This window comes from Nelumbo nucifera, chromosome 2 (assembly GCF_055504915.1).
Source record: "Nelumbo nucifera cultivar China Antique chromosome 2, China Antique-T2T, whole genome shotgun sequence".
Lineage (NCBI taxonomy): Eukaryota > Viridiplantae > Streptophyta > Magnoliopsida > Proteales > Nelumbonaceae > Nelumbo > Nelumbo nucifera.
The window spans coordinates 97,619,402-97,632,984 of record NC_142650.1 but is presented as its reverse complement, the minus strand read 5'-3'; the positions used below and the strand labels follow the sequence as shown (position 1 = coordinate 97,632,984).

General features: G+C 40.4%; 1 protein-coding gene across 3 annotated transcripts; it reads left to right on the top strand.

The window, feature by feature from the left end:
• Positions 1 to 2,762: 2,762 nt before the first annotated feature.
• LOC148802593 (glucan endo-1,3-beta-glucosidase, acidic-like) lies at positions 2,763 to 4,868 on the top strand. Of its 3 annotated transcripts, none has more exons than XM_088898960.1 (2): positions 2,763 to 2,910; positions 3,775 to 4,868. In XM_088898960.1, the coding sequence occupies exons 1-2, from the start codon at positions 2,778 to 2,780 to the stop codon at positions 4,743 to 4,745; spliced, it is 1,104 nt and encodes a 367-aa protein (XP_088755086.1). In that variant the 5' UTR covers positions 2,763 to 2,777; the 3' UTR covers positions 4,746 to 4,868. The 3 variants fall into 3 exon arrangements, with proteins under 3 accessions (XP_088755086.1, XP_088755087.1, XP_088755088.1); XM_088898961.1 differs by having other exon boundaries at positions 2,784 to 2,951; positions 3,775 to 4,867; XM_088898962.1 differs by having other exon boundaries at positions 2,894 to 3,003; positions 3,775 to 4,866.
• Positions 4,869 to 13,583: the final 8,715 nt, after the last annotated feature.

Here is a 13,583-nt window from a genome sequence, read left to right as displayed (position 1 = left end):
TAAATGTTTCTCATGTTCTTTTGTTTCCCAGGTAAATAAGATAATGATCATTTTAATCATAAAATTCAATTATTAAAAGGGTGCATTTTTGTCCCATCAAAGTGTTGACAACTTTATCTCAAGTGGGAAAGTTATTTATCCACTTAGGAGATGGGTATCACTTACCTGAGCAAGTGATACCCAAGAAATAATTTTCCTTGGTCTCCACTTAAATCTAACAAAAGAACATAGGTTTTTTGGTCAATGAGAACCAAAATCCCATTGACCAACTTTCCCCCCTCTCAAAATCCTAAAAAATGAACAAACCCTAAAAGTTAAAAAGGTTAAGAGTTTGTTGGGATTTGTGTGGCAAATCTGTCATTTTATCTTATTACTTCATCTACAGTGGTCAGCGATAAACAGAACCGATTGCCTAATGGTTTCTGAACCGATCATGATTCAAAAACTATGCCTCGAACTGTTTTGTTTTTTTATTTGGGTAAGATATGTCTTGAACTGTGAAGTGTCACTTTAGTAGGATCATGGTTGCTATGGTTGGAATTTAAGGCTTGCCACCATGGCCATTTTTTTGACTGATTGAGCTGAGATGAGATTCTCGATCACATTGTCGTGATGATTCTCGATTGCCGTGTCCATGATTTTGTCTCCAGTTCATCCGGACCAGATATTATTAGTGTGAGTGTTCTCCATAGTGTTGAAATGCACTTATCCGGGTAAATGCACTTATTCAAGTGTGTGTTTTCTATGTTCTTTTATTTTCTAGGTAAATAAAACAGTGACCATTTTAGCCATAAAAATCAAATATTATATAAAAGGGGCGCTTTTTTGTCCCAACCAAGTGTTAGCAACTTTCCTTCAAGTGAGAACGTTATTTACTTACCTATGAGATGGGTATATACTCAAGAAACTAAATTTTTTCCCTGTCCCCACATAAATCTGAAAAAGGAACATAGGCTTATTGGTCAAGAGTTCGGCTTCTATCAGGGCAAGTTGGTGCTTGCACCGTTCAAACAGCCCCATGCAACCTTACATTGCAAATATCTCCTATGAAATAAATCACATAACTATAGAGATATTCCCAACACAAGGCTGTAAAGGCTGTTGGAACAGGCTTTGCCCTGACTGAAGCCGGAATCCTTGGTCAATGGGGACCAAAATCCCAGTGACCAACTTTACCCTCTTAAAATCCAAAAAATGAACAGACCCTAAAGGTTATAAGGGTTATGAGTTTGTTGGGATTTTTGTAGCAAATCTATCATTTTATCTTATTACTTCATCCATAGTGGTCAGAGATGAAACAGAACCGGTTGCCCACGATGGCTTCCAGGCTGATTGATCCGACCGTTTGGATCAACAATGATTCAAAAATTTTCTTGAACAGTCGAAGTGTCACCCCACTGGTATGTTAGAAGGATCATGGATGCTATGGTTGCAATTTAAGGCTTGCCACCGCAGTTTTTAATGCCTTTTACTAGAGAATGACCCCATACTATAGTACGGGGCTAGTATTTTTTGATAATTTTTATTTTGTTTAAGAAAAAGCTATCTAACTTTTTATTATTATTTCTTTATTTTTTAAAGATTATTTGTATTATGATATTCAATTAATTAATTATTCTTGTTATTATTAAGTATTTAATTAATGATTTTATTATCGTAATAATTATTATAATCAAAATTTTTACAGTAAAAATTTAAAGATAAATCAAAATGTAATATTTACTTAATTATTTAATTAAAGATTAATATTATTCTTAATTTATAATGGTGATGATTATCTTCTTATATCCTTATTAATAATCAGTATTTAATTATTGAGTATTATTATTATTATTATTATAAGAGATTTTCTAATTACACTAAATTCTGGTAATTTACAGTTTTTTAGAAATGGATAAACTCACTTTAGAATGCCACGTATTTGAAAGATGGGGACTGTTGCCTGACTACTACTGTATAATAGATTTATTGTAGTGATAATTTTCGATCGCCGTGTGCATGATTTTGTCTCCAGCTCATCCACCCGGAGATTATTAGTGTGAGTAGGCTAGACAGGGATTAGCATTAAATAGTTTCCAAAGCATTTACGGTAACAAGATGAGGACTAATTCAAATCGGATATTTCCCTGATTTGGTAGAATCACATACGAAAAGTTTCGGATGTAACTCCACCCTCCAATGCTGGATCGCTCGAACCAGGCATTAAACATTAATGGCCGGGTTAAACTTGAACTAGATGGATTAATGGCCGGGTCGAGGACGGCTTTTGAAATATTCCAACATTGAGGCTTTTAAACTCTCGAAAGATGACTCATTGACTCGTATTTACAACTGTTGGGTTCTTTGGGCCCGACCATCTTAATTTCTATCAACCTAACTTCTAGCTTTGTCACAAAATCGCAGTCTAGGCCAACAATGAAAGTCGAACACGTCAGCACCACGTGATCAATTTTTTTTTTCTTTCCATTACTGATTTGGCAGTGTTTCATTGGGGGTCGCACAGAAGTGCTGCGTTGGTGGCAGCAGATGTGTTCTCCTTCCAGAGTACGTCAATCTCAACCTTGTTAACCTTAATTTGGATGTATATTTTACCATAGAGCTCCGCTAAAGCTGGGTTTTAGTAGAAACCAAGAACGTTATAAGGATATCCCATCCAAAAGGTTGAGGGTGGGCTGCTATATGTGCCACACAGTGGCCGTGGAAATTTCAAAGTCAAGCTGTTATTGAATTTAAGCATCAATAAGAATGGTACTGTGTCCTGTCGGTTGTATGGCTAAATGAAATCTTATCTTCTCCTTCCTTATAAAAAGGAGATCAATTGCATTGCTGAGATTATAGGTATAGAGCAATGGCTGCAAGCTTTGCATCAAGAAACAACAGCCTTTATGTCGCTGCTGCTGCTGCTACAAGGTTGCTTCTTTGGCTGTTTTTAGCTACCTCAAACTTGGCAGGTCTCTCTCTCTCTATTAATTTATAACTCCTCTCCCTATCCGTCCGCCAATGGTGATGACCTTTTTCCCTTGTCTTTCTTTCTCCCCTTATAAGGGCACCATTCCGTGCTTTTTGTTATAATTCCTCTATCTAATAATACAAAATACAAGGTTTTGCACTCTATATATTTGTATTTGTACTTCCTTTCAAATTGAGACTAAATTTTTGCTTCATTCTGTACAAATGTTTTGACAATTATGCCTTTGAATATATAGTCGAATTAAGAGTCCCAATCTCCTACCCATGCAAATTCTACCCACTTTTACCCCCGCATAACAATACAGTCACACATGGAGAACATCTCATCTCCTATATGCTATTATGCAGGGGGAGATGTTCCCAATTCACGGGATAATGTGTTGTGGGTAGACATGGGCAGAGTTCTCGTGGACAAGAGAGGTAGAGTCGAGGTGTAGAGCCAGCAAAAGAGAGAAAGTTTCACTAATATTTCTGTTGGCATAGATTAATTATTTGAATTGACTGAGATCATTGTCAAGACTGTTTAGGAACGAGATGCTATAGTCTTGTAGCGCAAAAGCCAGTGCAGAGACTTCATACTTTGTCGGGAAGTCTCCAAATTCTAAAGCAGCTCGTGTATAGGCAAATCAATCTATCTAACCTTCTAATGTTCAAAGATACCAAAACAACAAAGAAAAATGAAACCCTTCTGTGCTTTGCTGTTATTGAGGTTGGAGAGAGAGAGATTTAATTTGGATTATAAAAGCTGAATTTACAATGATCAGACGATTCAGAGACTCAATCGCTGGATCAATTATATTGCAGGTGCACAAAATATCGGCGTCTGCTACGGAGGGTCGGGAAATACGAAGAACGCGCCACTCGAAACTGAAGTAGTCGATCTTTACAAAAGAAACAACATTCCGAGGATGAGAATTTACGCACCCTACAAAGAAATCCTCCAGGCTCTCAGAGGCTCCAACATTGAGCTCATGGTAGGCGTCCCAAACGAGCAGCTTAGAGAGATGGCATCCAGCGACAGTAGTGCTGCATCTGCCTGGACCAATGAACATGTCATTCCCTACAAGGACGACGTCAAATTCAAGTATATCGCAGTTGGCAATGAAGTGAGTCTCAACCATTTCAGTGATTTCCAGTATATCCTCCCCGCCATGAGAAACATCTACGCTGCACTTGAATCAGTCGGGTTACATAACCAGATCAAAGTGTCAACTGTTGTTTTCCCAGCGGATTTGGACATACCAAAGACCTACCCACCATGGGATTCCGTTTTCCATTCCAAAGTTCTGTCATACATGCGAGAGATCATTTCCTTTCTGGTCGAGAAACGGGCACCATTACTTGCTAATGTGTATCCCTTCTACATTTTGTTCTACAATCAACAACCAGATCTCACGCCTGAGTTTGCCTTGTTCACTTCCTCTTCAGTTAATAGATTTGGCTACCAGAACCTTTTCGATGCCCTCGTGGATTCTTTCAACTATGCTCTTGAGAAGGAGGGTGGATCATCGTTGGAGGTTGTGGTGTCTGAAAGTGGTTGGCCAAGTGGAGGTAACAATATATCGACCACTGAATATGCACAAACATACTACCCAAACCTGATTCGACATGTGAACTCAGGAAGAGGCACTCCCAGGAGGCCTGGAAAGCCAATTGAAACCTACTTGTTTGAAATGTTCGATGAGAGCGAGAAGCCTGGAAATGAGTGGGACAAATATTTTGGGCTATTCTCCCCAGATAAACGGCCCAAGTACCAAATAAATGGTTTTAATTAGGCTGAGTGACAGAAGAATTGATGTGGAACTGGGTGCTGATATATATGTTTTTCCACATACTAGAATTTGGAATAAATTTAACTTAATAAAGTTTACTTGGTAATTCTTGTGTCCCTTCTCCTTTTATATATATATATATATATATAAAATTTACATTGGTTTGGTGTAATTATTATCGATGTAAAACTATATTCCGATGCTGTTTTATATATGTTTGATGGAGTGTAGTTTTACGTTGATAATTGATATAAAATCTCATTAGATTTAAAATTTTAAATTGATATCGAGGTAAAACTTTACACTCTTTCACCATCACTATTTTCAAAAAAATGATCATTTTCTGGTTTAATGTAAAACTTTATCAATGTATTTATATTCTTTCCAAACTTGACTCATTTGGGAAAAAGTACAAATACAAATATGTAGACTGCAAAGCCTTATATTTTGTATGTAATTATACTATACATATTCGTATTTGTATTTGTACTCCTAAACTGTGCCTAATCTTGCTGTCTTTTAGTCAACTTGATACACCCAATAATCAACATGTGCAACAACTTCATACGGAGGTTGTTGGCTGATTAATTATTCCACGAATAAAAGCTAAAGATCTCAACTAGATAATGATCCTCTCTGGCCCGCAAATTTTCAGGCCTGGGCAGCATATTTTTGGCACGGACATGCAGCAAGCCTGCACGTAGTGTGGGTTGGGTCCAGGCCAAGCAAGCCGACACCCACCAAGTATAAATGTATAATATTTTATCAAATTTATATGACATTTTCAATTGAGTCAAGTCAATCTAAGTCGATTCAAATATTATAATTTTTATTTATGCTTGGTCGTTCGAACGATGTTTCAAATTAAAACTCTGATAAGAGTGACTAATCTTGTACACGGATGTTAATGGGCAAGTAAAATGGTAAATTCGACTTAACTCACCCCTACATGATTAGATTGGGGTCAAGCTTATTAGTGTTAGACAATTTTGTATGCCCTTAGCTTCAATCAGAATGATGTACTTTATGAGTTTATTGTAAATGAATAAAAGTACATATTTGATTCATGTTCCCTTAGTATGTTTCTGTGCAATACCCTCAAATTGGACACTTAATGAGACTCGTGTTAGTTTAAAATGTTGACAACCAGTGGGTTGGTTTGGGGAGACCTATCCTAACAAGTCGGTTGGGGTGGCCTGTCTCAGTTGCTAGGGTGAGACCCTAGGCACATAGTGTAGGATTAATTGAATCTTTGAACTGGACTAGATTTCCAGTATTGCCCTGGACCTTGGAGATTGATGGGCAAAACTGGAAAATTACACCCAACCCCTAAACTCGATTATGATACTGCACTAGGTGTCGGATTGGGCTGTCTTTGATGTACCAATCAGTGAGATCCTTAGCGGGGGTCAAAACCTGGGTATGTTGGGACAGTCTGAGAATTCATCGGAGTGGGTGACACCCAACCCCTAAACTCGATTATGATACTGCACTAGGTGTCGGATTGGGCTGTCTTTGATGTACCAATTAGTGAGATCCTTAGCGGGGGTCAAAACCTGGGTATGTTGGGACAGTCTGAGAATTCATCGGAGTGGGTGATCATAGTGACAGGATCAGCCCCTTTGTTGGACAAAGGTAATGATCGAGGATGCACTTTCACTGATGGAAACCAAGACTTCCGGCAGTCGATTTCAATCGTTGAGATTTGTTTTGCAAAATATATTTTATATGATATATAAAGTATATATATTATGGTTTCTAAAATGTTTGCAAGAAGGTTTTAATTCACAGGATCCATGTAAGTAGAGAGTGCGACACTGTTCCTTGCAGCCGAGGGAGAGGTCCTTTCTTGTCGGGCAGTGTATGATCATTATGGGCTGAGAGGTTAAGTGTAAAACCATTGAGGATAATACCTGATGGGCTAATCTTGCATCTGCCCACAGTCCTTGGGTGTTACAAGGTGGCTTGGCCCAGGGACCACTTAGGGTAAGTGTTGGGCCCATAGAGCCCATTTGATGGGTTTCAGGGGGTGCACTGTCCTTAACAGTTTATTCGGCCAGGCCTTGTAATAAAGGCTGGGCCGAACCCATGTGGTTGATGTGTAGATCAATGCTTGGGTCCCACGCCATACAAGAAAGCCCAACTGGGCAGCAGTTAGGAAGGTTAAGTGAGCACATAAGCTTAATGGGCCTAAAGCCCATTTCAAACTGGGCTATTTATTTAGTTAATAATGGGGCGAATTCTGAGATGTATTAGCAAATAGGATAGGGTCTTGACCCAATCCACTAAGAGAGTCTAGATCTGAATGTGATTTAGATCTAGAAACCTCCTAATGAGATTAGGAGAAAACTAATCTAATCTGCAAATAAGATAAGGGTTTATCCTTATCACCTAAAGAGAACGCTGATCCAAATATGATTTGGATAAGCAGCTCCTAATTGGATTAGGAGCTGATCCTTTAGGTTAACAAAAGAAGAAGGGGGCGGCAGCCTTTAGGGGACACACAATCAGATCCCCTTCAGTGCTGAAATCAAAGAAGGAAGAATTAAGCATCCTTGCAGAATTCTTTCTTGTTGCCTCCCTGCTCTTGCCGCCCTGTTTTCCAGTTCGATCTCCAGTTGTGGAAGAAGTCAAGATTCGATCTTAACATCAGTTCTTTGAGAAAAAATTGATAGGAAGCTGTGCTCACGTGCCGTCTTGCTGATTCTTGCGACGGATAGAGTTCTTGGAGAAGAACACTACTGATTTTGCTTCATCCTACACTGCGCCATCTTCAGTGGGAGCAGTCTTTGGATTCTTCCTTGGGCGTGAACACCTTCGTTGGGGGATACAATTTTTCCGTATCAGGTATAATCCTCTCCTACTCCTTCTGGTTCAGTTTATGGTTCAAGAATGATCATTGAAAATATGATTTTCTAAATAGGTAATGCGATTCCTAGTTGAAGGGAGAGAAAAATTTTTGAAATTCACCCCCTTATTATATTATTGATGAATCATTTTTTGGCTTAGAGGCCGAAGTAGAGAATTTCTGCTGGATGAGGACCTGGATGTCGAGCTGACTAGGCCGAGCTAGGGGCGGACCAGGTGCCGAGCTGGGGGCCGATCTGGTGCCGAGCTAACCAGACCGAACTAGGGGCAGATCTGGTGCCGAACTAACTAGGCCGAGCTGGGGGCAGATCAGGTGGCGAACTGACCAGGCCGATTTGGGGGCAGATCAGGTGCCGAGCTGACTGGTGGTGAGCTGGGTTGATTGTTGTGCTAGGTAGCTCTTTAGAGAAACCTACAAGGAATCAATGTCCGAGGACCCGGGGTGCCGAACCCGGCGAGGTCGCTCTGATGCTTAAGTTAGTACTCTCGTAGTAACTCACGAGCAAAAAAATCATAAAGCATGAGAGCTAGAACGCGCTTACTTAACCCCTTACTCTCCCGTGCGTCATTGGGGTTGGTGCCTTTATATAGGCCTGGTCTGACGTGGGCCTCACATACCACATCCGAGATTTCTGGGAGGTCGTGCCTAACCGGTCCGAGATCCTCGGAGGCAACCGCCATGCACATTGACCATCTTCCGGAACGTTCGGTACGTGGGCCAACTTCTAAGGATCGTGGCAGTATTGGGATATGCATGCTGAATTTGTCGACGAGCACGTCTTGCAGGTCGCCACCTAGAGCTTAGTCAGGTTGGCACACCCTCGAGGGAGGTCGCTCCTTTCATCGAGGTCACTTTGGCCAGTGACGAGGTGCCACAGGTCGGCCCTGGATGAGATGTTTCTAGCTGACCTGAAATGTAGTCGAGGTCGCCAGGTCAGCCACAGTGCCAGGTCGCCAGGTCGGCACCAGGGACAGGCCGCTAGGTTGGTGCCAGGGGCAAGCCGCCAGGTCGGCGCCCGTGCCAGGTCGGCGCCAGTGCTAGGTTGGCGCAGGCCGCCAGCTGGGACACTATCATCTTGGCTAAGGCAAGTTGTTGCCTAAGTGGTTTTGGGTGTCATCCAGTTGTTCTGAGATGCCATGTGTCACGATGTCATTGGAGTGCCAAATCCGCCCTCATCAATTACCCCCCACTCCCGAGCTAAAAGTAACTCGGCGAAGGGAGTAGATTATTCCTTTTGGCCTGGGAGTGATTCATGGTCCATTGTCGTTATCCTTGATCATGCTGAAGAGGCTACTAGGCTTCATGTGGTGCCGAGGTCTTTTGTCAGCTCGACACTTTAACCTTTAGGATTTGGGAGCGACTCACAGTTCACACTCCTTACCCTGATTTTGCCCATGTCGAAGAGGTGACTGGGTCTTATGTGGTGTCGTGGTCTTTTATCAGTTCGGCATTTTAGCCCTTAGGCTCTGGGAGCGACTCGCAGTCCACTCTCCTTATTCTCGATTTTGCCCATGCCGAAGAGGCGACTGGGTCTTATGTGGTGCCGAGGTCTTTTATCAGTTCGACACTTTAGCCCTTAGGCTCTGCGAGCGACTAACAGTCCACTCTCCTTACCCTTGATTTTTCCCATGCCGAAGAGGCGACTGGGTCTTATGTGGTGCCGAGGTCTTTTATCAGCTCGGCACTTTAGCCCTTAGGCTCTAGGAGCGACTTGCAATCCACTCTGCTTATTCTTGATTTTTCCCATGCCCTCCTTCTAGCGCCAGCCATGGTTGCACTGTATCAACCTCGTTAGTGACGCCGGTTACCCACTCCTACGAGAAGCCACTGAGAGCTCAACCTACGAGGGCAACACTACTTACCTTAGGTCACCAACTTGCGAAGAGGACTGGTCAGGCTTATCCGAGCTGAAATAAAGTCGGCAGAGCTGCTTAGTCTGTTGGCCATCAACTTCCTATGGGAACCATGATTGGCTCAACCTACAAGGACAACCTTACTCCGATGTGCTTGTCGCCGGACTACTAGTTGTCAAGGTCATTTTGCTACTACCTATTCTGCATCGACATGAATACATCGAACTGGGTGTTGATGTTTTTGCCCCCTAATAATCGGTATTCATTCTGGGTGTTGATGCTGCTCAAAGGTGCCTTTTGAGTTAAAAAAAAAAACGAAATTAGAAAGTGAGATCTTTAGTTTCTAAAAGGTGAGATCTTAGCTTTCTAGAAGAAGAGAAGCTAGCCTTTTAGGAGGTGAGAACTTAGTTTTTTGTAGCATATTCCCACAGACAGCGCCAATTGATGAATCATTTCTGTTGGATGAGGACCTGGATGCTGAGCTGACTAGGCCGAGCTGGGGGCGGATCAGGTATTGAGTTGACTAGGCCGAGCTGGGGGCGGTTCAGGTATTGAGTTGACCAGGCCGAGCTGGGGGCGGATCAGGTGCGGAACTAACTAGGCAGAGCTGGGGGCGGATCAGGTGCCGAACTAACTAGGCCGAGCTGGGGGCGGATCAGGTGCCGAGCTGACCAGGCCGAGCTAGGGGCAGATTAGGTGCCGAACTGACCAGGCCGAGCTGGGAGCAGATCAGGTGTCGAACTTAGCAAGCCGAGCTGGGAGCAGATCAGGTGCCGAACTAACTGGTGGCGAGCTGGGTTGATTGTTGAGCTACGTAGCTCTTTAGAGAAACCTGCAAGGAATCAATGTCAGAGGACCCGGGGTGCCTAACCCGACGAAGACGCTCCGATGCTTAAGTTAGTACTCTCGTAGTAACTCGCGAGCTAAAAAATCATAGAGTATAAGAGCTAGAATGCGCTTATTTGCCCCCTACTCCCCCCTGCATCATTGGGGTTGGTGCCTTTATATAAGCCTTGTTTGACGTGGGCCTCACGTACCGCATCTGAGATTTCCAGGAGGTCGTGCCTAACCGATCCGAGATCCTCAGAGGCAACCGCCATGCACGTTGACCATCTTCCGGAACGTTCGGTACGTGGGCCAACATCCAAGGATCGTGGGAGTGTCGGGATATGCATGCCAAATTTGTCGGGGAGCACATCTCGCAGGTCACCACCTGGAGCTCAGTCAGGCTGGCACACCCTCGAGGGAGGTCGCTCCTTGCATCGAGGTCACTTCGGCTAGTGACGAGGTGTTGTAGGTCTGCCCTAGACGAGGTGCTTCTAGCTGACTTGAATTGTAGTCGAGGTCGCCAGATCGGCCACAGTGCCAGGTCACTAGGTCGACGCCAGGGGCAGGCCGCCAGGTTGGCGCGAAGGGCAGGCCACCAGCTGGGACACTATCATCTTGGCTAAGGCAAGTTGTTGCCTAAGTGGTTTTGGGTGTCACCCAATTGTTCCAAGATGCCATGTGTCACGATGTCATTGGATGGCCAAATCGGCCCTCATCAATTATTATTATTGTTATTAAAAATAATAATCGCTATTATTATTTCATATTTATGAAAAAATTATCATTTTTAATTATACTGATAATTTTCATATTTTCATAATAATTATTGAAAATTTTAAAAGTTTTAAAATTTAAAAATAATTATGTTGATAATTATATAATTATTATTGATTAAAATAATATTAATTAATGTTGTTATTATTGAAAACAATAATTAATGTTTTTAAAGAAAATTAAAGGAAATAATTATGTTGATAATTTTTGGAAGTAAATTATCATTTTTTTGTAATAATTCTGATATTTCTATTGTTATTTTGTCCTATGTTTCTAAAGCAAAATCAACGGCAACCATATAATTAGATCTATCAAATCATGTGTTTGTATTTGCCATTTATTTATTTATTTCTATGAAAGCCTTTACTTGATCAGAAAACATAATTAGGGTTTTAAAAGGCTAAAGGCATAGTTTAAGTGTAATGACCCAAAAAGGTGAAACCTAACCCTCAAGGCATTGCAACGCCTAAGCCTCAGAGCTTAAGAATAAAATTAATTAAAGATTATAAATTGATAAAATAACATATAATATACCAAAAATTAGAATGATAAGCCTCTATGGCATTGCAATGCTTGATTTATACAAAGTTTATTTGCAAGGAAACAAGTCTATGTTGACTAACCAAAATTAAGGTTATATTGTTTCACATTTTCATTATACCCACTTTCCCAACCTCTTGCAATATCCTTATCTACTTGCAATAGGGTTGTTCACGGATCAGGTTGGGTCGGTTTAATAGATTTTTTTTTGTCGATCGGACCTGTTTGCTCACTCTTGCTCTCTTACATTTCTATTTTTGAGAGATCTCGTCTAAACTCTTAAGGATTAAACCCTGAGTCCTCGTCTCAAGCCTAGTCATCCGACCCCTGTTTAAGCATCTGACTAACTTGCTCGTCGGAATCTTCTTGATCCCTCGAGATAACATCCGAGACCTCTGACGTGTGCTCTTCTCAATATACAACATTCTAAAACTATAAACATCTGATTTATAGACACATGTCCGAAGTTTCTAGAGAACACTTCAGGTGCAATATATCCCATGGTCCCTCTGGCAGTAGTCATGTCTACAATACTTTTATCCTTGGAGCACAACTTTGCCAGACCGAAATCAGAGATCTTTGTATTGAAGTTATGGTCTAACAAGATGTTATGGGGTTGATAACAAAATCCAGGCCAGATACGTTGATCACAACCCTGATGGAGATATTCTATTCCGTTGGCTATACCAATTGCAATATTCTGAAGTTTTTCCCAATCAAGGGAGGGGTTATTAGCAATTTAACATCCTTTGAGAAGATAAATTTTTCTAAGGACTCATTTGGGAGGAACTCATAAACAAGAGCTCGTTTGAACCCATCTGCACAGAAATCAACTAGGCCTTAATCAATGAATTCGTTTCCATTTCCCTGGGTGTACTTGAGGGCCTTAACAGCAACAAAAATAATAAATTACTACTAATTACATTCTAAAATAATGATTTTTCCATATTATCCATTTCTATTTTATTTATTTTAATATATTAATTATTAAATATTATAATATTTTATAAATATTACTTAAATATTTAAAATATTTAAATAAACTAAATATATAAAATTAGGTTGTAATCAACACATGTATTCGTAATTAGACTGAACCAAAATGAGCACAACACATTTATTCATTATCAATGTAACAGTCGTAATTGGACCAAAAACCATCCAATCAACCAATGGTGTTTTACACCTAATCTGAATGTTCAAACCATCAATCCCTTTGATCGAGACAATAGTTTTGGCTGCTTTTATTTTAATTAAATTTTTAATATTTTATCTTTAAAAATTGTAAAACCAGACGGTCGAACCCTTAACGCAAAGGTTGGTGGGCGGTTTTGATTCTGGTTTAATTTTTAAAACATTCGTTTGATTAGAGGAGTGATTGTCCTTAGGCATATATGATAGGCTTGTAATGAGCACCTCTTTCTAGAAAGATGTTTTGACCTGAAAATGGTAATTGCAAAATCACATGCCTACATGGATTAGATTCTATTCAGTCAAGTCTGGAAGTGGAAAACTCTCCTATAGCCTCGTTCTCAATGCAGTTGACTAGATAGTGTCGTCCTCATGGAGATCATGTAAACATAAATGTTGATGTTGTGACTGAATCAATAGGGGTGCAAATGGATCGGACTATGATTCGACTTAATCCAAAATCTCATCCTATTTTGTTGGATTCAGATATCCTCTTTTTAAACTTTTGGATCAGATTGGATAATAGGATCTAACTAAAAATTGGATTGAAGTCGGATCACGCTCTATTTGATTCGAAAGGATTTAATCCTATATATATATGTGTGTGTTATTTATTTATTTTTAAATATATTTATATTATATTTTTGAAAATTTTTTGTATTATTTATTTTGTTATAAAAACTTATATATAATGGAAACAATTACAAAATATTTATATTTTTTGTTTTTCTTTATATAAATTGTTAAATTTTGTTTTCTTTTTAATATATATCTTTTAAAAAATTA